Source organism: Phocoena sinus, chromosome 13, assembly GCF_008692025.1.
Source record: "Phocoena sinus isolate mPhoSin1 chromosome 13, mPhoSin1.pri, whole genome shotgun sequence".
In the NCBI taxonomy this organism is placed as follows: Eukaryota; Metazoa; Chordata; class Mammalia; order Artiodactyla; family Phocoenidae; genus Phocoena; species Phocoena sinus.
In genome coordinates this window covers 31,359,142-31,385,005 of record NC_045775.1, presented here as the reverse complement: position 1 = coordinate 31,385,005, position 25,864 = coordinate 31,359,142, and the positions used below count along the sequence as shown (strand labels likewise).

General features: G+C 40.6%; 1 protein-coding gene across 2 annotated transcripts in view; it reads right to left on the bottom strand.

Annotated features, from left to right (window-relative positions):
• The window catches only part of ARHGEF33 (Rho guanine nucleotide exchange factor 33), a 46,773-nt gene that overhangs the window by 17,415 nt on the left and 3,494 nt on the right, over window positions 1-25,864 (bottom strand). For both annotated transcript variants that reach the window (XM_032653044.1, XM_032653045.1), the window contains exons 3-11: window positions 19,212-19,376; window positions 18,783-18,904; window positions 17,752-17,894; window positions 15,217-15,276; window positions 14,164-14,388; window positions 9,054-9,183; window positions 3,371-3,503; window positions 1,580-1,663; window positions 395-478 (exon numbers count right to left, since the gene is read on the bottom strand). In XM_032653044.1, the coding sequence (XP_032508935.1) occupies window positions 395-478; window positions 1,580-1,663; window positions 3,371-3,503; window positions 9,054-9,183; window positions 14,164-14,388; window positions 15,217-15,276; window positions 17,752-17,894; window positions 18,783-18,904; window positions 19,212-19,376 (1,146 nt within the window). The remainder of the gene's footprint in view (window positions 1-394; window positions 479-1,579; window positions 1,664-3,370; window positions 3,504-9,053; window positions 9,184-14,163; window positions 14,389-15,216; window positions 15,277-17,751; window positions 17,895-18,782; window positions 18,905-19,211; window positions 19,377-25,864) is intronic.

Below are 25,864 nucleotides of genomic sequence, written 5' to 3'. Positions count from 1 at the left end.
GCACAATGTATTGTAGACTCTTGGACGCAAGCCAAAAGGAAGTAGTAGTCAGGGGTGCATTTAGATGGCTGTAGAACCAAGGTGGAAGGGACTGAATAGGTATCCAGGGTCTGGCAGGAGCTGCCATAGAAAGATCCTGGATCAGCATAGGTGTGAATTGCCGGTCAATGAAGGTAGAACTTCATTTTTGGCGTCACGAGCCAAATATTTTTAGAGAATGAGATTTTAGCTCATACCACAAGGTGGAGATGGGGTGAGCATAACAATCTAAATCATTTAAACACTTCTTAGAAATATTAATGATTCCTTGACCCTTCACAGTGTCTTTCATTGGAAGCCAAAAACACCTGTTTAGCATGAAAATCAGTTTAGTGGCTTGGCCAGCCATACCTACCTGCAGATGGATCAGATACTCAGGGATGCGCTGAACTATGTGAAAAAACAGTGTATAGATGTCAGACTTAATCTCTTCATCACCCTGAATGAAAGAAAGTTGGAGTCAGTCTTCAGCGTCCCCCCAGCTCTGGCTGTCAAACCCCAGAGTCAGTTCCCCCAGAGTAAGAAGGGTTTACTCTCTTCTCTGAAGAGAATTTTCTTCATCTAGAGTGTCAGGCAGCATTGATCTATTGGGGGACATGCTCAAGGAGACACCTCGTCTCTAACAGGGAGCATGTCATATACTTGTTTAGAATCCACCCAAGTTTCCCAACGACTCCCTCCTCTTCCCCACCCTCCGACACCATCTTAGCACAGTGGGCATTCAGTAGATTATATATGAGTTGACTAAGTTCATTACGGTTCTTCAGCCAGTAATCTTTACAGTGGTTTACGAATAGGCACTAAGGGTGGATTGGAGCCTCATGAGAAAGGGGAAGGGAGTATGATTAGAAACTGGTCAGCTGGCCTGGCAGCAGGAAACATGCTGGACTTTTTCCATGTCCCTTCCCCGCCTTTCCCTTACTCAAATATTTGCTGAGTGCTAACACGTGGTTGGTATTGTACTGGGTTGGGAGCAGTAGGGGGTTGAAGTAGAAAGTTAATGGAGCCTCTCACCTCTTGTGAAACTTGATTAACTCCTAGCTTTAGAGCTCCTGATATGGTTCTTTTCTACTGACCTAAAATAACTAGAATTGTCTTATATTTACTTATTGAGCACCTAATATATCACTGCAGAAGCGATACTTAAAGCAACATGACTAAAGCCATTTTATAATCTTATAAACTGACAGATACAGGATAACATGAGTTTAATATTCAGTTCATATTGTCTGAGCCTGTAAAGCCCCAAACCCCTCAAGGCTGCAAAGCTGCAGTCTGAAGATCTCTGCTTAGAATAGCTGTTTACTTTGTCTGTATTTCCAATGGAATGGAACAGAGGGTCAGTAAGGAAGAGCAAAGACCAAAGCAATGGCACTGATCCTTGAGCGGGCTCCTTTAACCCCAGGGAGGAATGTCAGTGGCTCTGTTCAAGCCGTTCCCCAGCCTGGAGAACAAGCTCAGCGTGCACGTGCTGTAGTTTCTGGGTAGATGAGCAACATCATATAGTTACACATGTAACCAAAGGACAGTGCACACATACCTCCTTCAGAACAACCACGTGAACCAAAGAGATGCATTCTGGCAGGTCCCTCAGGTAAGCAACATAATAATCCAAAAAATTATTCTTGAAAACAAGCAGAAAAAGGCATGGTAAGAACCTGGAGACAGGAATGATAGCAACTAATATGTTTACAGAGTCATGCATATTAAATGGAGTACTTTGCAGAGATGATTTTAATCATTCATTTAATGTGTGTAGTAAATTTTTTTTAATTCACCTTAAAAATCTTTGGTTTTAAGGAAAATATTCCTGTGGATTTGGAAAACAAAACTCAGTATCCCTGCTTTAACGAGAAAGTGAAATGATAAACCAAACTGGAGGGAAGGGGCCATGTAAGTTGAAAAATATTTTTAAAAGCTGTTCAGTGATAAAAATGTATATTTTGTTTTTTAATTACTTTCATTAGTGATGAAATGCTTCAATCATCTACATCTAAATGAGGAACTTTGTCAAACTCACCTCATAGTTTCTAGACCAGGGATTCTCAACTTTTTCCACTAATTGCATATTCACCTATGGAATATCCCCTCAGGAAAACAGTTCTCACCTTTCAAAGTTATACTCCCATAGATATAACAATTTTCAGCTCAAGAAAGCATACTGAATACAAATGAGTAAAAGTGATATTAGAGGGATAGTATTACATCCACTCTATACAAGTAAATAATTTGTAAATTTTGTATTATTAATCACAGCTGAGAATCATCGATATGCAGAGGTTAACTGCAGGCAAAATCTGGCTTGCAGACCAGTTTTAATTAGCCCACACAATATTTTTAAAATAAGAAAATTTCGTACAAAATTCTGGATTTCCAGCTTCTCTTAAAATATCAGAAGTTCTGGTAACTCTAGTCCTTTTTTCCTGCATAACAACTGGATAAAGCTGAGTAGCTATTCTTTGTTGAAAGCATATGTGCTCCACTTACGCTCACTTCCCCACAGTCCACACTGTTTTACATTCAGCTCACTTCTCCTCACTAATGTCATTGTCTGGCCCTATAGGCATTTGAGTTTGCAACTTGTGGCCTAAATCATACTTTCTTTGAAGAACATTATAGAGATTTCAAACCTTTCTCCACGGAAGTGAAAACAAAAAACATTCCAGACAAATAGCTGCCCATCACATTTTAAAAAATCTCTAGGATATGAAATTGTGCGTGAAAGTATATACATATATACAGACTCTCATATATTTATGTTATATGTATGTATGGATATATATGTGCGTGTATATATACTTATACACAAATACACACACATACATACACATACACGTACATATTCAATGGGGGCAGTTATAGTACAGTGGAAAGTGATGATCTGGAAGTTAAAAGACTTGGGTTCTAGCCACAGATCTACAAATATCTAGATAGCTGGGTGATTTCAGCCAAGGCTTTTAATTTCTCTGAACTTTATTTCATTATCTGTAGAATGAGGGTTAGACTAGATCTCAGGAGTTCCTCTAACTCTGAAATTCACTGGTTCTAGATTCTCTATTAAGAGAAACAGACAGGGGCTTCCCTGGTGGCGCAGTGGTTGAGAGTCCGCCTGCTGATGCAGGGGACACGGGTTCGTGCCCCGGTCCAGGAAGATCCCACATGCCGCGGAGCGGCTGGGCCCGTGAGCCATGGCCGCTGAGCCTGCGCGTCCGGAGCCGCAAAAAAAAAAAAAAAAAAAAAAAAAAAAAAAAAAAAAAAAAAGAGAGAAACAGACAAGGGAGACACAGACACATATAATTCAAGTTTATAAAGGATTAAGAAAAAAACTTACCTCATCATTTGTTAACTTAAGGAATAAATCTCCAAGGACCCCTTGGCGTGGCCACTTCAAGACCCTTTCCTGCAGAGCGTGAAGCAAATCCAGGTGCTGCTGGACAAGGTACCGTAAAGAGCCAGGGAAGAGGCTTGGAACAGAATAGACACACAAACCAGGTGTAGAGAAGAAAAGGCTCTACAAGAATACATGGAGCAGGTCCCATTTTCCCAGCCATTCAAAATATGTTGAGTCACAGGTCTGCCTTTAGTATTCAAAAAAAAGTCTGTCATCGTCAACCTCACAGCAGATATCCTCAGACTATAGAAAGACCCTTTTACTGATGGCTCCTATACGAATGTATTGAACTAGTAAAGGGCACATCACTTGAATGGCCTTTTTAAAGCTTAACTGGTACACTCTTATTTATGTGACAGTGGAAATTTTAAGGGAAATCTTTTTCAACGTTTTAAGGTTATTCCCACTTGATGTGCAAATTGTCTCTTCTAATTAATGTTGCAGATGGGGACACTAAGGTGGCACTGGGTCATTCTTAGCTACTGGTTAGGAGACTGTACTTAGGTAAGGAGGAATTTTGTTTAAAGCTGGCAACTGAAAGCTCAGAGGATGAGGGCATAAAAGTGTTCCTTTTCCCCTTTCCTTCAGTTTCTAAGAAGAATCTGGGCAAGGATGGAGTCTTGCCGGGGGAGGCTACAAACTAGGCCTGGCCTGCTACTCCCAGGAGTTTTGCTGAGCCCCCTTCCTTCTCTCACATCCCCCCAGCCATCTCAGGGTGCCTCATTTTTTTTCAGAGGAAATGAAGGAAAGAAGAGAGAAGTTAGAGGAGGATGGGGGGAGAGGAAAGACAAAGAGAATCATAGGAGGAAGAAGAAGGGGGATTGGATGGAGAAGGGAGGGAGCAGAGGCCTGTAGGAGCGAGGAAGGAAGAAACAGAAAGAGTGAAGTCTTACTGGGCTACAGCAAGGATTTCAGCTCCAGCTTGGTAACTTAGGGAGATTGAAAATAGGTTACCCGGTGCTTTTAAGACCACAGGGTTTTGGGGAGGGTTTGTTTGGTTGGTTGGTTTTTTGTTTGTTTTTTCTTTAGGTAAGAAGTAGATTTATTAATATCCTTTGTAAAGAGGTTGCAGGAAAATTGGGGTGCAAGAGAATGGTCATGTCCCAGGTCTCGGGCGGGTCCCTGGGACAGGCTGCCAAGTAAGCATCCTTAGCTTCGCGCAGCAAAGAATTCAAGGGCTAGCCGTAGTAAAGTGAAAACAGAGATACACATTCCATAGGCAGAATGCAGTCCGTCTCAAAAGGGGAGAGCGGCCAAGACCACAAGTTTAACAAAGAAGAAAGTGATGGCCTGCTTGTTGCTGAGAACCAAACTTATTTGGATATTTCCCCAGAGTCTACTGAGAGTAAATTAGTGGACAGTTGGGGGTGCTTTGCCAACAGCAAACAAGCAGACCTTTGCTGAGAACAGAAGGAAGGATGCCAGTTTTGAAAGGAGGTGTTTTCAACCCATCTCCAGGCAAAGGAGACTCCCCGTGATCGTAGCTCAGAGAAGACACACAAATGCTGGAATGGGATACCCAGCCTCCTGTGAAAAGATACAAGGATTCCTTCCACCCCCATCTGACCAGCCCCTGTGCCTCCACACACGCAGAGCCAGCTGATCCATAAGTGTGGGAGGAGAGGCCTGTGCTAGGCTGGTGCAGTGGGCTCAGAAGATCTAAGTAATCCCTGTCCAGACCAAAGGAAATTTGTAGGAGTGGCTGGGAGACAGTCTTGACTGGGAGAAGACCGTAAATCTGATGAGGAAAGCACAACTGATCAAACTGAAAGAGTGAAAACACTGCACCAGCAAAAGATCTAGATGTGAAAGATTTCTCCCCACCCAGAGGCTGACAGTGACTTTGGGTAATATTCCTGGTGTGACACTGAGAGATGTTAGGGCACCGTGGTGAGATAGTGACTTTGTGATGGGTTTGTCACTGTAGGTTATATAATCGTCTTGGGTTATCTCTTTTCTTTTTCTCTCCTTCCTTCCTTTCCTGTCCTGTCCTGTCCTTTCTTTTTCTTTCCTTTCTAGAAAGCTGCCTTCTGCTACACTGTGACCAGTGTACTTGCAGAGTTGACAGCTGGTAACTTGGTTGGAATCCAGATGTCTCCTGGACTGTCCACTGGGCTAACAGAGTAAGGTTTCAGGATGAGGGTCAGAAAAGGCTAAGGCTCCCATCAAGCATCATGGAAGCATGTAAGTTACATGAAGAGCAATGGTTTACAGTGGGTTCTGTACCAAATATTGAAAACAGGCTTTAAATTTTTTTTTAATTTAATAAGGTTAATATTTGAAATCAGGGAAGAGTGTGGACGAGGTAAGCCAGGAAGTGGAGAGCAGAGGGAGAAAGAAGCAAGAAGCATAGACACACTTAATCTATTTCACTATTTTGCCTGGAGCCAGACCTGACTCCCAGAAGCAAGTTTTTCATTAAGACAAAAGTATTACGTGCTCAACTTATTTTCTCTTCCTTACCAGGGGTGAGATTATGGCAACATGAGTAGTTTATTCTTTCTAAAGCCTTCAAAGTAATTTCGGCTCCCGCAATACAGTACTCAAGCAATGAGAAGAATAAACTAAAAGCAATCAATGAAAATCCAGTTATAGTTTCAAATTAATAACTTAGCTCTTAAGTCAAAACAGCTCCTGAGCTTCAGCTGCAAGGTGAGGCATCGATAATTAAAATATGTGCCACCTGGTGGTGATCTGAAGCACACAGCTCGCTGAGCTCTTGGTAGATGTGGCCCTGGAGTTTAGCTTCTAAGGCTAACTGGCAATCCTGTGGGGCTGACTTTGTCCCTCCTGATAAGGGGTCAGACAGGACTGTTTGAGCCTGAGGTTGTGGCTCTGTGTGCGTGAATCATACCGGAAAAAAGCCAAGAGCTCCAACTTCTGTGATCCTCCTACAAATGGACAGCAGCCTGCACATCCCCCTCAGGCTTCAGCAGGCAGCCTTTGCCCCTGTAGCGTCAGGCCCTTTTAGCCAGGGGCAGGGCTGGCTTGAAACAGCCTGAGGAGACTCCTGAGTGCTTCACGTTTTTTCTGCGGAAAACCTGAAGTTTTATTTATAGGCTTGAGAAGACGTGGCAACCTCAGGTTTGAGTGTCAGGTATGTAGTTGTAGTGGGTGTTGTTTTCCACCCCCAGGTGACTTTTCAGTGAGGGTAGAAGATGCAGAAGGTCTTGCATGTTGTGATGGGAAAAATAGTAAATGTTAATAACTTAATTTTCATCTTGCATGGGAGGAACAATGCCAGTAGGGAAGAGGAACAATCTCATTCTGTTTTGTATTTCATTCAGCTGGTCTATTTAAATAAAGTACAGCTGGAGGCTTCAGAAAGCTTAAAAAAAAAGAAACATAGTGAGTTAAAGGAGGAGGATGAAGATCTAACCCCAGGTAGGAGAAGGGCAACATCGCAACCTCAGAACCGGAGATTAGCACTAAGAATCCTAAATTGAAGCTTTTCTCTTCTTGGGCTATGAAAACAAAAAAGAGGTTGCTTAGCCGATAACTAACATGAATAGCATTATCATGGATACGAGAAATAGCCATTTTCTTACTTTCATTGAGGATGCATGTTAATTTTTTTAATCTCAGGATTTTGGGGAAAGGCCCACTTCTTCCTCAGTAATGGGTCATGAGAAGTAGAAGTGAGGGCAAATAGAAAAGAGCTTCTGTGAGCTAAGAATATATCCCTACCTGACAAGTCAGCTGAGATCTGAAGTAAGAACTTATGGGCGGTTAGAGAGAAGCATAAGTTGTGAAATAGGAAGAGACAAGGTCGGCTTCTGGCTGAGGCACTTGGCATATTGCTGTTAGTCAAGGTGGTATCTTTGCAATCACATGGTCCTGAGGGAAGCAGTGTGGTGTCGGAAGAGCAGGAGACACAGGGTCAGACGGGCCTGGGCTTCAGTTCTGGCACCTGTTGGTTTTGTGGCTTTAAACCCTAGACCTGAGTTTCTTCATCTATAAGGTAGGATTCACAGGGTTCTTGTGAAGATTTCATGAAGTTAATATAAATGAAGTGCCAAGCATGGGGCCTGGTTACTGTATTCCAGAGCAAACAATCCTCTCTCTCTCCTTGCTCCATCCCCACATTTTCAGAGACTGGAAAGAGATGCTGCTGGCTTAGAATCTTAGATGTGGAGGCAAAGCCCATCAAAAGGTATACTGGGTTTTACATTGGTTTTAATGTAAACTGAGCAAGTCTTTGGCAACAGCAAGGTAGCTAGAGGCCGGAGAGACTTCTCGGAGGGCTGAAGGGGCAATCTGGGAGGGTAGGACAAGCTCGATTGGGGTGAAGGAGGGGGAATCAAGTGGCCGGAAGGGAAAGGAAGGACCAGCAAGAATCTAGGTGGCCGCTGAGAGAAAGTAAAACCCAATCCAGAGCCTCTCTTGTTCACAGCTTTAAGTGTCACATTACCCTTTCTGCTCCTTGCTGCTTTCTGTTTTGTTTACTCATAATTCTTTATTTTAACAATGAATATTCCTTTTTTTAAAGAAATTTGTTCCTTTTTATTTATTTTTTATATTTTGGCCACACCGTGCAGCATGTGGGGAACCTTAGTTCCCCAACTAGGGATCGAATCCGCGCCCCCTGCATTGGAAGCACGGAGTCTTAACCACTGGACCGCCAGGGAAGTCCCAGTGAAACAATTCTTGAAAATTGTTAAGCCACTGGTGGATTTGTCAGGGAATATTTTCTTACCTCAATCACCCAGATAGGGGGAGCATTGCGTTTTGGTGACTGGGTGTACTGCTGGCAGCTGCAAAGCCAAGTAAGATTGGGGGGTAGGGGGAGGTGATAAGAATCAGGAAAACATAGTTAGGGCATCCCACAGTTTATGGCCACCAGTGTATAATACCCGACAGAATGCTTAAAGTCGCGATGCTGTATTTGTCTCCAGTGGTCTATCACCCAGACTTTTCATTTATTTAGATTGGCCTTTTCCTCAGCTGATCTGGATTATTACATCTTTATTACATTAGTCCTTTCCCACCAAATCATAGTTTCTCTTTCCTGCTTTCTCTCAACAGAGAGGCAAGCAGAGCAAATCTGAAGTTTGGAAACAGATATAGATGGAGGAGTGTTGTACCCTTGGGGCTAGCAAGCTGTTGTAACCCATCACAGGCCCTCTGGAAGCACTGCGCCACAACACAGGTGCACACACACAAGACTCACACATCATCCAGAATCACGTGAACAAATAATGAGAAAGGTCCAAGTTCATAGCTATATCAGCCCTGTATCGTTTATCTAATGGCCACTTCAAACCTCCATTGCATCCATTCCCTGTACTTTCATAAGTGATTCCAGGGGGCCTTCCAGGATCCCAGTGGAACATGCAGATGGCAACAGACAGGAATGCCTCCCTCACTGTAGCATTTATTCCTCTTTTAGGTTCTTAAACAGACAGGCCAGGGACACCGAAAGCCCCAGAGACTACACTCATTTTCGTATCTGCTCAGAATCTAAATTTGAGACTTGCCAAGGGTTACCTGCTGTCACTGATATTCTCTTTTCAAAGACTATTTCTGGAACTCTTTACAGGTCCCAGAATTCCCAAAGTGGAAACAATAAACAACTTACCTTAAATTTTAATCTGAAAAGCAAAGGCAATGAATACAGGGATACCTTCTCTCTTTGGAATTCCTCTTTCCATCTGACCCCTGGAATGTTGCCTTGATCTTCAGGATCAGAGAGATGTTAATGACATATTTTCTTTCTGATTCAAGCAGTTCCAAAGCCACAGTCTGTCTTTTAGCTTTAAAAACAAACCAAGGAGGGAATTTTAGTTAACCACTCTTCCCTGAAACATCATTAAATGTTAGAAAGCAATCGAGAGATATTGAAAGCAATATAAAGAGAAACCAACAAGTTTTTGGAAGATGTAAAACAGAATGGATGCATGTTTATTAATTCAGCAGAGTAAAGGGCACAAAAGCCTTTACTTTGGTGTTTTCATCTGAGGATGGGAAATCGGCTGAGAAGCAGAAAGGCTCAAGGATTGGAGGCACCAAGGCACCACAGAACGTACAAATAAGGGGCAGTGCTGTAAACAGAAATAGTCCACATAAAGTGCAATTGGTCCTCCAGCTCCCCATCTCCATGCCAGATGGCTTCCTCATTTCCACCCGATGGGAAATGAGAACAATTAAACTAGAGAAGCCTGAGTCTCTGGTATCTGAGCTAACATTAGACATAGTAGAGGGCAGAGTTGAGATGCTTAAATGAAAACAAAGGGACTCAGAGAAGGCTTGCATAGGGAACAGTCAGACTCCTCTCAGCCTCTTGCGTTGCAGGTCCCAGAATGCCAGCAGCCAGACTTACACTGTCCAGGCAGGAGAGGGGAGAACCTTCCACTGGAGAAACTGAACTGCCCAAGTGAAAAAGATCTACAAACACTGACATAAAGAGGTCACCTATCAAAAAGGTAATTTGCCACCTGTTTAGCAGATAATGAAGCCCACTTATTGATAAGCTTAACCAACACAGAATTTTCAGGTTTTTTTAAATTTAGGGCCTTTTTCTTGGATATAAATAATTAGCTAAGAATCCTCAGACATTTAATCAATCTTACATCATAAAAGAAAGAGAAGGAAAAAGTATATACACATATTTTTAAAAGGAGGAGGGGGACTTCCCTGGTGGTCCAACGGTTAAGACTCTGTGCTCCCAATTCCTGGGGCCCGGGTTTGATCCCTGGTCAGGGAACTAGCTCCCGCATGCCACAACTAAGAGCCCACGTGCCGCAACTAAAGATCACGCATGCCACAACTAAAAAATCTCGCCAGCCACAACAAAGATCCCATGTGCTGCAACTAAGAGCTGGAACAGCCAAATAACAACAAAAAAAATTTTTTAAAGGGACTTCCCTGGTGGTGCAGTGGTTAAGAATCTGCCTGCCAGTGCAGGGGACACGTGTCCAATCCCTGGTCTGGGAAGATCCCACGTGCTATGGAGCAACTAAGTCTGTGCACTGCAACTACTGAACCTGCGTTCTAGAGCCCTTGAGCCACAACTACTGAGCCCACGTGCCACAACTACTGCAGCCCTCGCACCTAGAGCTGGTGCTCCACAACAAGAGAAGCCACCGCAATGAGAAGCCTGTGCACCGCAAAGAAGAGTAGCCCCCGCTCACCACAACCAGAGAAAGCCCATGTGCAGCAACGAAGACCCAATGCAACTAAGAATAAATAATAAATAAATAAATGTGTGCTTTAAAAAAAAAAAAGGAGGAACCGTGAATAAACAGAGACAATGCAGGAAACAAAAGAAACCTTTTTAAAAAAAAATCTTATGGTTAATATCCTCAAAGAGTTACCAAAAAAGTTCTAGCCATTTAATAATGACATTACCCTATTTTTTAGAAAAGAACAATCCAAAAAAAGAAGAAACTTTTTGGCATTTTTTAAAAACAGATAAAAGAGTAGAAGATAAATTCAAGGAAATCTGTCCACCCACCTCTGCTCTCCTCCCACCCAAGAAAGAGACATACTGAAAAAGATGGTAACAGAGAAAATCAATCTAGGAGATCCAGCATCAAATTAGTAGAAGTTTCAGAGGAAAGAAAGAAAATGAATGAGAAGATATTATCAAATTAAGAATAGAAAGAAAAAAAAAATACCAGGACATGTATTTCCAGAAGAAAGGGCCCATTGCACTCAGTATAATTAATGAAAAAGACTCATATCATTGTAAGGTGTACCACATCACTGTGAAACTTTAGCACACCAAAGATAAAGAGAAGATCCTAAAAGTTACCAGAGAGAAAAATCAGGTAACGTGCAAAGGACTGGGGATTAGAATGGTATTCAACTTTTCATTAGCAACATTAGAAGTTAGAAGACAATGGAACAATTGCTTCAAAATGGTAATGGAAGATGATTTTATATTCAGCTAAATAAACTATCAACGAATTACATGGACGCTACCAGACTTTGTGTTCCATCAAAAAAGGAGTAAACCAAGGAACCAAGAAGGATATGCAAAAAACTCCACAAAACCCCAAATAGGAATCTAACATAGGAGAAATTTGAAGGAAATTCCCAGGAAGACTGAGAAGTCACAGGAGCGCAGCAGTGCAATGAGCCAGCGTGGAGTAGGATGACAGAGGTCTCTAGGGCAAACGTTTTTGTAAAAAAATGTAAATGATAGATTTCCTGTTACACTGCTAAGAAAAATTAAAGAAGACCTGTATAAAAGGAGATATATACCACGTTCCTCAACTGGAACATAAGTACTGCCAAGAGGTCAATTCTCTACTAATCGGAATAAAAAGAATATAGAGTCTAGAATTAGACCCACCCGTATATGATCACTTGACTTTCCCTATTCAGTTCAATGTGGAAAGGAAGGTATTTTCAATAAATGGAGCTGAAGCAGCTGAATAGCCATATGGGAAAAAAATGAACCTACACTCGCACCACACGTCAAAATTTATTCAAGATAAGTCACAGACCTAAATGTGAAAGCTAAACTGTAAAGAGTTTATAAGAAAACATACTAGAATATCTTTGTAACCTTAGAATAGGCAAAAAATTTCTTGGAAAGACGCATAAGTCACAAGCTATTTTAAAAGTTTAATATTGATAAATTGAACGTCATTAAAATTAAAAACATCTGTTATCGAAAGACTTGAGAAAGGGAAAAGGTAAGCCAGAGAATGGTCTCAACATGTCTGTCTGACAGAGAACTCATATTCAAAATATATTAAGAAATCCTACTAATAGGGAATAAAAAGATAACCCAGTTTAAAAGTTGGATAAAGGACTTAAATAGTACTTCATAAAAGAAATTATACAAATAGCCAATAAGCATATGAAAAGATGCTCAACATCATTAGTCCCCAGGTAAGTGCAAGTTAAAATTACAATATGGGGACTTCCCTGGTGGCGCAGTGGTTAAGAATCCACCTGCTAATACAGGGGACGTGGTTTCGAGCCCTGGTCTGGGAAGATCCCACATGCCACGGAGCAACTAAGCTCATGTGCCACAACTACTAAGCCTGCGCTCTAGAGCCCACGAGCCACAACTACTGAGCCCGCATGCTTCAACTACTGAAGCCTGCGCACCTAGAGCCCGTGCTTGGCAACAAGAGAAGCCACCGCAATGAGAAGCCTGCGCACCGCAACGAAGAGTAGCCCCCGCTCACCACAACCAGAGAAAGCCCATGTGCAGCAATTAAGAGTCAGTGCAGCCAAAAGAAACTACAATATGATACCAGGACACGTCCACAAGCATGGTTCAAATTTAAAGGCTGGTCATAGTGAATATTGAGAAGGATGTGAAGCAACTGGAACTTTCATTCATTGCTGCTAAGAGTATAAAATGTTCCAACCATTTTGGTAAACTGCTTGACAATTCCTTTTAAACTTAAACATAATCCTATTCTATAATCTAGATATTCTACTCCTGTGTATACATCCAAGAGAAATGAGGGCATACACTAAAAAAAAAAAAACCTGTACAGGAATATTCATGGCAGCTTGCTTTATAATAGCCCTAAACTGGAAACAATCCATATGTCCAGTATCAGGAGAATGGAAAAATTATGGTAAATTTATTCAATATGATTAATAAAGAGGAATAAACTATTGAATGAATTACACACAACACATTATGTTGAGAGAAAGAGGCCAGACACAAGGCTATATATTGTAATATTCCATTTATATGGAGTCAAGAACAGACACAACTAATTTATGGTGACAGAAGTCAGAGTAGTTGTTCTGTGGGTGGATATTGCCTGGAAAGGTGCATGTGAGAACATTCTGGTGGTAATATTTCTATTATTAGAAATATTAATATATTTATTATACAGGTCTGTATATCATGACCTGGGTAGTGATCACAAGGGGGACAGTGAGCTTAAGCTTAAGCTTTGTGAATTTTACTCTATGTAAATTAACCACCGATAAAGTACTGATAGAAAAATAGAAGCATGAACTCTTTTTAAAACATGGAAGCAAGCATCAGAAAAAACTGTCAAAAGAATTTAAAGTGGTTGTTATTGGTCTTCATAATAAACCTTTTAGTATTATTTAATTTTTCATGTATTTTATAATAACAAAAAATTTTTAATTACCTCCCACAAAACAGAGGGATATGCCATTGTCTGACATATATCAATAGTAAGTGCTCAGTGATGATTTATGATTTGAAGGAAAGGAAAGAGGGAAAAAAGGAGGAAGGGAGAACAGACCTTATTGCAGTGTTTGGTGTTTTGGTGGTGGACTCCTGATACAAGATTTGTATATTGAACATTCCCTATCACTGAATAAATAGATCACAAAATTCTGCCCTCTTCTCCACTAACCTTATGCCATTTTTACAAAGCACTACATTACTAAATGTCATGGATACCCAGAATCAAGGTGGTGGTCCCAGTTGGCCAAGTGACCTCAGGTGAGTCCCTTCACCTCCAAAGACTTTAGTTTGTTCATCTCAAAAGTAAACCAGAGGCTGGCTGGTCTCATAGGTCCACCGCATCTAAATTGCCCCTTGGGGGCTTCCCTGGTGGCGCAGTGGTTGAGAGTCCACCTGCCGATGCAGGGGACGTGGGTTCGTGCCCCAGTCAGGGAAGATCCCACATGCCGCGGAGCGGCTAGGCCCGTGAGCCATGGCCACTGGGCCTGCGTGTCCCAAGCCTGTGCTCCGCAACGGGAGAGGCCACAACAGTGAGAGACCCGCGTACCGCAAAAAAATATATATAATAAAAAATAAATTGCCCCTTGGGACTTACCAGCTAAAGAGGTTTCACATAAAATGTTTTCCAAGGAGCTGTGTCTGCCCTGGCCAGCTTCCTTGAGTTTATCTGGGTGGTCTTTCGTGACATATTCTTCACCCCATTCTTTACTATCCTTTGGCTGCCTCCACACACCAGGTGGAAGATGGCCCTTGTGTTGGATATCAGCCGAGAGGCAAGTCTTAAGGTTTTCTTCTGCTTCTGGAGTTGTTGGGTTCATTCCTGAAAAATGACATCTGCCATCAAGTTCTGATCGTTTAAAGATTATATTTGTTACGAACTCTTAAATATTATGCCTCTGCTTGGGTACAAGTATCCCTTGAGGATTAAATATATCAATTAAGGATTAAAAGCCTCCACAGTTGCAAAGCATCACCTTTCTCTGTTTGTGGTCTATGTTCTCACTCTTTGTACACAGTCTCTACTGAATAAGGACTTTTAAAAAATAAATTTATAAAATAATGTAACTAACTTATAATAGTATGTATTGACTCCTCATACCTGCTGCCTCTCAGGTGAGCACACCAGGGAAGAAAATACAGAAAGAGGAGGAAGAAGGGTGCCAAACACAATGCCTTATTTTGGAATTTGTCTTTCTTGGCCCTAACGATGGTAAGTTTCCCAAAGGCAGGAGGAAGGGAGGGAGGGAAGATGAAATAATTTATAAAATTCTGGTGAATTATCACTTAAATAAACAACTTTTAAATTACATAAACTATAAGGTATGTGGTCCACAGAACACTTATGTCATGCTACCTACACCTGTGAGTTCTCAGCAAGTGTAAATTCATTGGTAACTAAAATGAGCCCGAAGGAACCAAGAATACTGGTTTTGTCTTAAACTTCTCTGCCCCTTCTCTCTCTTTGGGTTTCACTGAGTCACCAACCTAGTCCAGCACACGTCTTGGAATCTTAGTAACCATAGTGCTTTACCTCGCTTGGGTTCTTTCATGCCTGGTTTGGGACTTAGGGAGTAGAAACAGGGAAGGTAGAAGAAGGGAAAGGGGGGAATTGCTAGAAGAAAAGAGAACTCAGAGAAGAGCCACTCACCAGGACCTATCATGCCCTTCACATTGCTATCTCCTACATGCATGGATCTGGCCTCTTGAGCTGCAGAAGAAGGAAAGCTTTCAGTCAGTATTCATTTCACTATCGTAGACTGGCACCTGCTATGAGCTAGGGACTGGGATAGACTCACAGAGCTTACCTTTGACTGGGGGAGCCAGAGCAGTTAAAAAAGAAAAAAGAGAATTACAATATAGTATGACAAGTACTATTTTCCCATTTGTAAAAAGATATAATAAGTGATACTTAACTCATAGATAACCCTAAGAATTAAATCAGATAACATTTCTAAACTGTACACAGCAAGAGTTAATTATTGTGTAACTACGATGATGAGGATGGTGATGCTGAGCAGAGCCAGAACGATGCTTTTAAAATGTAAGGCAGACCCTGTCAAGCCTCTGCCTAGCCCTCCAACAGCTTCCCATTTCAGTGTGAAGGCCAACGATCTTAGATTGATCTTAAGGCCCTGGAATACCTGCCCCCCTCCCCTGCCTGATATTTTTCTTTCTTTTTAAAAAAAACAAACCCACATCTCCTATTGTCTCCCTGTTCATTCTGCTTTAGCCCCACTGGTCTTCTTGCTATTGCTTGGGCACATCAGTTATGTTCCTACCAGGACCTTGGGGCTGTTCCCTTCCCTCTACCCAATATCCATAAACTAACTTTCTCACTTCCTTCAGGTCTTTACCTGGCACCCTCTGTAAAATTACACCTCTGTTTCCTTATTTGTCATCACATCTAACATGCTACGTATTTTATTTGTCTTTTTCATTGTCTGCTTCCTTCAGAACAAGAACTCCAAGAGGGAAGGACTTTTTGTTGTTTTGTTCATTATGAAGTCCCACCACCTAAATCAGCGCCTGGGGTGGATGGATGGATAGAAGGAAGGGTAGTGGGACAGCTACACCTTGACTGCAACCTCATGAGAGACCTTGAGCCAGAGGCACCCAGCTAAGCTGTGCACAGATTCCTAACTCAGAAAAACTGACATAATGAATGTTTGCTATTTTAAGTTACTGAATTTGGAGTCAGTAGATAACAATGGCACCATTTTGTAATTAACAGTGGGTAAGCCAACCCTTTCTAAAAGTTTGGTCCTTTGACCCTGAGTTTTAACATAACCTACCACCAATCGTATCCAGAATGTCTTACTACAGCACATTATCCCCAAATTTCTGTAGTAACTCAGTAGAATAAACTATATTATATAAGCCATACCCATATAACAAGTAAGAAAGGAGAATTTGCCACCAAACAGCGAGTTTAAATCCACCTGGGCACTTTGCAAATATAACTTTTAATCTTTTATCTTGTGAACGTGGTCAGCTGCCCCAGGCTTGACATTGATCTGACCTCTACCTTCCAAGTCCATTCTATATTCTTCCCTAACAAGATCATCCTTTTATGTCATGCTGTCTATGACACGGAGCAAAGAAAGTAGGACGACCTGTGATGAACCCACTCCCCAGATGGATCAAATGAGTTTTCCCAGGCTGTACCTATTGAGTCTCTAAAATAAACTACTCAAATGGGTAAAAACTAAAAATAAAAAAGCAAATCTGTACTTTGAAGTTAATACCTATTAAAAGCCCCTTGATTAGGAGTTTGAAATTCAGTTATCCAAAGCACATTTATTGTCTTTGAATATATGCACCACATTGTTTCTTAAGCCATAAGGGTAGGAAACCACCTGTGCTGCCCTTGAGGAGCTTACAATTGATCTAGAAGTCACTGAGCCTCTTTTGGAGACTTTCAACATGAGACCAGAATAAGAGGAAAATTCATCCAATGTTAATATCTACATTCATGCTCCTTCGTATAAGGTGCTTGCTAGACATTGTTGAGGATACAAAGATGTAGCAAACATGTAATCGAACATGGTTAACAACATCGCTTGGAAAGCCAGTCTCTTCAGTACTGCCACATGCAATTATTTTCTAACATCTGTCCCATCATCCCAGATCAGGGATGTGCCTGTGGCTGTTTCAGCCCACAAACAACACCAGATCAGTTTTCCAGACAAAGGGGAGTACAGAGTTAGATTGTTGCTGACATCACTGCCTGCCAGTTAGAGCAGATATGAATTTCTCATATCCGTGAAAACTTGGCTGAAAAAAAAAAGGAGAACACACAATTTTATGTCTATGCAGAGAGACAAGGATTGAAAATAATGTAGAAAAGAAAACAATTTATTAGAGTGAATAATTTAAAAAATTTTTTCTCCTATGGCTGGTATAGTATTATTGTGCAGTAAGTTATTTCCAATCCATTTGAAACTTAGAATACCCAGATTAGTATTTTCCCCCAAGAGAAAATCTTTTAAAATTGGGCAGACTCTCCCCATCTCTTAGATCCCCTGGATTCTTCTACATTCCAGTTACAAAAGGAAAAATTCTGAGCAATACACCATTTTCCTCTAATAAGGATGGATGATGTAAGCCTATTCTCAACGTTACTTAAGCCCTAGGAGCCAAGGAAGAACTACTTGGCTAATTCAGTATGATGTGTGAACTGTACCTTTTTCATAGGCCTGAGAAGGCAAAAGGTTTGTAAAGTCTTCACTTGGAAGAACAGGTTCAGGGATGTTGATGGAACGGAAAGGACTTCCTTGTGCTTGAGCAGGTCCGGCCTGTGAGCCATGTTCTTCTTTTTGAGTTTTCCTAAGGAAGGAAAACAAAGGCTCTTAATACATGATGGGGGAAGAAGAGAGCAAGTTCAGAATAGGTCAAGAAAACTTCTGAACCCTATAAAATTGCTGTTTTTATAAATTAAAAACAGTTAAATACTAGCAGTTCGCATGACTCATTACCAAAGCTGGAGAAAAAAAAATCAAACATCTACAAATCACCTTCTAATTGTCATATCCATATTCATATTTTTCTGTTACTGGCTTCCCTGTGGTCAAGCTCTTCACAGAGTTTACAGTGGTGTCAGTTTGCTTGGGATGATGTACATTCTCTTCACAAACCAACACAAAGGTAGCAGGAAGGAGCAGGTCCTCAACTGAAAACAATGAACCGTTCTCCAGGGTCACACAAATATTATTTCTATTTTAAATCTGATAATATTAAAACATATAACAATGAAGATTATGTCTATTTATTGGTGAAGCTTTACTTGGTTCAACCTGGTTGAGATATTGTTTAACATAAATTTATTTTCAATGGTCAAAGTCAAATAATAGTATTAGAGAAATTTCAGAAAACTAATAAAGAAAGAAAATCACTGGTGACCCCACTATCTTAACACAGTCGTCATTTAAATATATCTTTCTAGTTGTTATTTTACATGTTTTTACGGTTGACATTAAATTCTACATGGCACTTTACATCCTTTTCATTTAACTTCCTATTGTATTAAGTGCGTTTTCTATTACCATTCATTTGTAGTATTAACCAACTTTTATGCTGCCTAGCCTCCATCACATGCTGGCCCATGGAGCCCAGTGGCCAGCTGTACACCAAGAGTGGGGAAGGTGTTCCTGGTGCCTTTGTACAAGCCGCTGCTTACGGGTTTGCCTTTGGTCAATTTTTTGGTCAGACACTCACTTGGCTTTAACTTTTCGAGATTCTCTTCGCTTCTCCTGTTGAAGCTGTTCAATTTTCTGTTGCATTTCTTCTTGTTTGGAAGTGATGGCCTGGATCATTGACATGGCATTGCTCAGCTCTTCCTAAAAAATAAGAATTGATATGTATTTAACCTGGAATATGAAGTATATCTAGTACACAGTAAGCTTTTAATACATACTTGTTGAGTCAATGAATGAGAGATAACAATTTTACTTCTATTGTAGCTTCTAATTTTAACACAGAGATCCAAGAAAGTAAAAACATGATATAGATATTTTTCCATGAAAATTAGTGAATGGGTCAGAGGAATACTCTTGTATTTGGTTGCTAGGCAAAAAGGCAAGTTTTCTACTTCTGTTACTAAGACCAGGGATCTCTCTTGAGCAGGGAAATAGAAGAGGGGCCCACCTTAAAATAGTTCAATGAATTCTTCATCTCAGTAACTTTTTCTTCCATGGAACATCTGCAGCTCTTAACCTTCTCTTCCAAAGCATATTCTCCATGTTGAATTCTTGACAGTTCTTGCATTGCTTCTGTGAAGCCAGTTTTGAGTTCAGAGGCTAGAGCCTGCAACTAAATAATACACAAAGAGTGAATTCAGTTTGCTATAAATGGTATCACTGACACCTCGGACGTTTCTCTTGTCTGAGAAATCAGGCTCTTGAACATGTGCAGAACTCATTTACTAGAAGACTAAAGTTTGGACAACTTAAGGAAACCTTGGCCCCATTCATCTAGGAAAAAGAGGATCTTCTCTATATCACACGTGCTGAAGTTTGATAGTGACAAGAAAGCAAGCAATTTTAATTCAGTTGACAAGTGCTTCTGCAAGCTGCTATTTATTCTCACACTTTTGATTAAAAAGAGATTTACTTGAAAAGCAACATATGCGTGTGAAAGACAGTGTTGATCTGTAACTCTTCAAATTCCATGAAAGAAGGGATGTTGAAGAAATTCAGATATTTTTTCCTTAAAAAATGAAATGATAAAAAGAGTAATAATTAAGCATATCTGAATATTTCTTTGAAAGGGAATAAGTTGTTTTTTTTTTTTTTTAAATATTCTTCGATGATATCATGGAAAAGGAGATAATGGTATTTCCAGTGGCAGGAAATAGCTACAACAGTAGAAGTTCAGCACATTGATAGTGATGTGAATCGTCTTCAGCCATCAAGCCCAGTTGTGTAGGAATGCACACTGGATTTTTATTGTCAACTTCCAACCATGAAAAGGGTGTCAATTTTGGAGTCAGATAGGGTATAAATCCTAGCATTCTCCTACAAGTACTAAAACCTCAGCCAAGTTGGTCAACCTCTTTGTAGCAGTTTCCTCATTCATAAAATAGCTGTGATAACATTTCACTAGGCTGTCTTGAGAATTAAATGAGTAAATGTAGGTAAGGTACCTGCCACAGCATATGCTTGATACATAAAATGTGTTCAAGAAATTTTAATTCTTTTCCCCCTTTAAGTAGCAAATCAGAAAGTTAAGCACAAACAGAAATGTAGAGAAACTGGAGCACTTCTAAAGTTCAGTTTTATTTATTTATTTTTGCGGTACGCGGGCCTCTCACTGTTGTGGCCTCTCCCGTTGCGGAACACAGGCTCCGGACGCGCAGGCTCAGCGGCCATGGCTCACAGGGCCCAGCTGATCCGCGGCATGTGGGATCTTCCCAGACCGGGGCGTGAACCCGTGTCCCCTGCATCGGCAGGCAGACTCTCAACCACTGCGCCACCAGGGAAGCCCCAGTTTTATTTATTGAATAAATGAAAAAAGCATTTTCAACAGACAGAAAGTTAAGATAATAATAACAATAAGATAATAATAACATTACTTTCATGATATTTATGATCTTACACTCTGCTAAGCAGAGGAATGCTTAGCTCCAGATTGCTTTTTACAACAGAACTTTTTAGAAGGTTTATTCTACAATTAAAAGTATCCACCAAGTATGCTTATTTTAAAGGGATGGAAATTAAAGTCCAGGTACCTTAACAAAATTTCTTCAAATGTGTATATCTAAACACTTTTAGAACCTGATTATCCAAATGGTTCCAACTTGCAGTGGCATCTCCAATTATAAAAAGACTTACTCTCCTACACCGTATTTTCAAAATATAGGGTCTTGTGGCTCACTGTGCTTCACAAAGTTTTCTTTCGAGGGCTAGGAGGAGGGGGAAATATGAGGAACCAAAGAGGTCATTCTGAGGGAAAAAGCACGCCCTGTCAAGTGTTTGGAGCTGAAAGATTGGGAAACAACGTGAGCAATCTGTTTTTCATTCCAGTCATTTTTAATTTTAATTAATCTCTGTGATGGATTTCGGCATATGTCCTAATTCAGTTGTCATGATGGATTAAGTCACCAGTTCAACTACATCTGATCTGGTCATTTTCATTATATAAATTCATCTTCTGTGAGCAAAATGAAATCGATGGCCATATAAAATCAAAGCAAAACCTAGGCAAGTTTTAAAATTGAAGGAAGGAAGCCTGACATTCATTCACATTTCCTGCTTGAAAAAAAAAAAAGGGAACCACTTTCCAACAGAAATAGGTTTCATTTTCACTGCTCCCTTAGGTGGATGTGTAGAGTTTTCCCCAGGAGGCAAAAGGAAGCAGCAGGGCCCTGGGGAAAGGATTTTCCTCACCTGTAGAACCCCAGTTCTCAAAAAATTAAGAATTATCCATACATTTCACTAACAGCCAGGTTGTATAGTATAGGGACTTTGGGAATTCTGAAACCACTTAGAGCTATGAGCCCATTTCCTTTCCATGTATTACTTTGAGCTCCCTAGATACCTGCCACTGAAGTAACACTACTGCTTTATAAACAGCTTCACAACCACTGATCAGCCAGGGAGCGGATGCCGTAGGGAATACAATCACACACCTGAGACAACAGGTCATTTTTAAGGTGCTTGGGACTCTTAAAATCTTTAGCTGCTACAGACTGGTTTTCTGGTACCAACTTGCCATTCATTTGTGAATAAAAAAATACTCTGAAGACATGGACTTGTCTTTTTTCTGCTCTCTCTGCAGCTTTCTTATTTGACAGCCCGCAGCCCACCCCCAGGATTAGAAATGGGTGTCTACCTTGTTCTCCAGCGAGTTGAACACGTTCCTCATCTCGTTGATTTTTTCATGAAGCTGCTCTAGAGAGGTTATGATCCCTCCATCCTGCCGCTGGAGGCGGGCTCCCACTGGAGGCAGGTGCAGGGAAGACTTGTACTTCGAAGCCTACGGTCCACAGAGGGCATCTTAGGCTCAAATAAATAGGGGAGGGGAGTCCGAATTCTTCCTATTTCATGCTCTTAATTTCTGTCTCTCAATTTCTTTTACTTTCTTGGCTTCTTAACTCTTCTCAAGATGAATTTTAGTCAATGTCTTCCCATTTTTTTTTCCACCAAAGATCCCTCAAACTAAATTTTCATAAATTATGTAAGTTGTTCCAACTTGTTTTTTACACAGACTTCTCTCTCCTTCCTTTCTGTCCCATTATTAAGGTCAGAAGGCTGCTATGAAGCAAATTCAGGGACTGGGCCTGTGCCTTGAGAACTCTGCAAAGTCATAAATGTCAAGATTTGAGAAATCTCCACAAGATATGCCAAATTCCTGCAACACCTGTCTAAAGGCTCTACAGGAGCAAAAGCCCAGGTATTTTGAAGTAGCACATGATGGCAAGGATGGCAAGGTAACTGCTTTGGCTTCCCCCTAAACTGCGGCTGCTACAGAAGGAAGAGGTTCTTTCTGCCAGCTGCCACTTCCTAATTGTAGGCCTCTGTTAATCCAATGCAACAAACTAATCCATTGCAATTAACTTGCAACAAATTAATCCATTGCAGTGATTTAAAACACAAAGTAGGTGAGTCATTTGATCAGTCAAGAGTAAATTTCCCAAATCTACTCGTCGACACTCCCTGCAGAGGTTGATCCTTAAAGTCATTCTCACAGGGCACTATTGAGGCGGCTGTGAAGCCCATTGGGCTGGAAATTTATCTTATCCATCCTTGGATGCACCACAGGTCTAGCGGAGTTAACCTCTCTGGAGTTAGGAGGACATTCCTCAATGCTAAAAAGAGACTGAGGCTCAAACAGGGCTTACAAATCCTAGAAAATGTTCAGTGGCAGTTTTGATGATGAAACCTATTACTGCAGGACTGGTTCCCATAGTTTTTCAGTTAGAGTTTCTTTGGGTATATAACTCATTTTCTTAAATTATTTTCATTACAGAGAAAAATAAAGAAGAAAAAAGAGAGTCACCCCAAATCTCATTAATATAACCATTAACATTTTGGCATATTTCCTTGTAATTTGTGCTGTGAATATAAATGGAGATATTTATATTGTTGAAATCACACTAAAGATATATTTTGATTCTGCCCTCCCCTTTTTTTTCTTTTGGCTAACATTCTTATAAGCCCTTTCCCTTAGCCTTCAAAGTTTTATCTAAGTAGGTGTTTTTAATGGCTATATAATATTCCATCCTACAGATGCGCCAGAGTTTACCTACCCATTCACCCTTGTTGGAAATTTTTGTTGTTTGTAATTTTTTTTTTTTTTTTGCGGTACGTGGTCCTCTCACTGTTGTGGCCTCTCCCGTTGCGGAGCACAGGCTCCGGTTGCGCAGGCTTAGCGGCCATGGCTCACAGGCCCAGCCGCTCCGCGGCATGTGGGGTCTTCCCAGACCGGGGCACGAACCCATGCCCCCTGCATCGGCAGGCGGACTCTCAACCACTGCGCCACCAGGGAAGCCCTGTTTGTAATTTTTCAATATAAAATAATGCATTGGAATAGAATGCTTTTTATTTTTTTAATTATTTTTTTAATTTTTAACTTATTTATTTTTTTTGCGGTACGTGGGCCTCTCACTGTTGTGGCCTCTCCTGTTGCGGAGCACAGGCTCCGGACGCACAGGCTCAGCAGCCATGGCTCATGGGCCCAGCCACTCCGCGGCATGTGGGATCTTCCCAGACCGGGGCACGAACCCATGTCCCTTGCATCGGCAGGCGGACTCTCAACCACTGAGCCACCAGGGAAGCCCCTAGAATGCTTTTTATTTAAAGATTTGTATGTATTTCAGGTTATTTCCTTAGGATAAATTCCTAAATATGAAATTACTGTGAGTCAAAGGATGTTAGGTTGTATTGACCCAAAGGGCAATCTACTGTATTAGAAGGAGACAACATATTTAATTAATTAATAATTATACAAAATCTATTTGACCAGAGGGTTTGAAAAGTTATAACAATATGGTTGTATATTCTTAGAAACATGCTGTATGATGTGCAATGTCCTAAATTAGCGTATTCGGAGAAACATGTCTCAGACAAGATGTATGAAACATAGGTAGTATAATTGGTGGAAGCTGAAGAGTCTACACTGCTAAGGCTACAAGCGAGGCAAAAACACAGCTGGAGTTCAAATCATTAGTGTGAGGGTTGAGCTAGAAGAAAATAGTGCAGTTGCCACATCTGTTGCCTTAATTGGGGACACCCGACGCCCACTTCTTATGTTAATGGAATCATAATTTTAGAATACATATTCAAAATGAAGTAATCAAGGCTGAAGCAAGACAGTGTGACTCTGGAGAAGATATTGGGGTGGACTTTGAGAGGGCCATGTGCAGTGGACCAAGGACAGGAAGGAAAGGGGACAGACTTGCATTCAAATAAAAGGAAGTATACTAAGCTAAGGAGCAGTCAGCGTGTCCCCACTGATTCACCTGGTCCACAGTAATTCTACCTGGAATGAACTGGGAGATGGTAGTACTCATTCTCCTGTTCCCTTCTGTGACCCGATTTAGGTCATGGTACCTTACTGTCACCAAGGAGGTCACGTCCATTGAACGAACAGGGAACCAATTTGGGGTACAAACATTTTAACACTTTTTCTGCATTTTAACTATTAATTTTCATAAAAGGTTCCACCAATTTACACACACACTCATCAGATATAAATACTATTAATTACTGTATTTTTTAATTTGCTAATTAGGTAGTCAAAAACTAATACTCCTTGTTTTAATCATTGTTTCTTTGAGCTTCAACCTTTTCTTCCATGTATTAGCCATCTGTAATCTTACTTTGGGAAATTACGTTCTTTGCCCGTATTCTACCGGGGTTTCAGAAGTTTCCTTTTTATTAATTCTATAAACTATTTATACATCATTAAACCTCTGTAATATTTTGGTAGGAATTTTTCCAATTTTGTTATTTGTCTCTGAATTTGTTGAAAATATTTTTACATTGGGAACATTTTTAATTGTGATGTGATGAACGCTCTAACCTTTCCCTTGTGATTTCGTCCAGTGCTTTTTTACTTAAAAAGACATTTCACATCCAGAGACAAAATAAATATTCACTAATTCTAAACTTTTATGGTTTTTAAAAATATTTAATCCTTTCATCCACTTTTGAGTTTATTTTGATTAGAGTATGAATTGAGAATCACTTCTTTCTTTTGCAAAGAACCAGACAATTTTCCAAATACCATTTGGCACCAGCCTACAGGACTGCATCAGACCTCTTGGCTCAAAGCGATATATACATCTCACGATATTCATTCATTCATTCAACTAATATTTATTGAATATGTGTTGTGTTCCAGGCACTATATTTTATTCTGAGAGTTCCACAGAGAGCAAAATGTACTAATCCCTGCCCTTGGAGCTTACATTCTAGAGAAGGAGACAGACAGTTAAAAAATAAATAAGCAAGTTAATATTTACTATAATGTCAGGTAGGGGTGGGGGAGTCTATTGAGAAAATAAAATAAGGAGATAGAAAATGACTGAAACGTCGTATGTTGCTTCAACTTTCGATGTCACAGGTTTTTTTTTTTTTTAATATTTATTTATTTTGGCTGCGCCGGGTCTTAGTTGCGGCATGCTAACTTCTTCGTTGCAGCATGCATGTGGGATCTAGTTCCCTGATCAGGGATCGAACCCAGGCCTCCCACATTGGGAGCGCAGTCTTACCCACTGGGCCACCAGGAATTCCCGACACTTCAACTTTCATATTTTGCTCTCCCTTTTTAGTATAGATTGTATCTATTATAGTTAA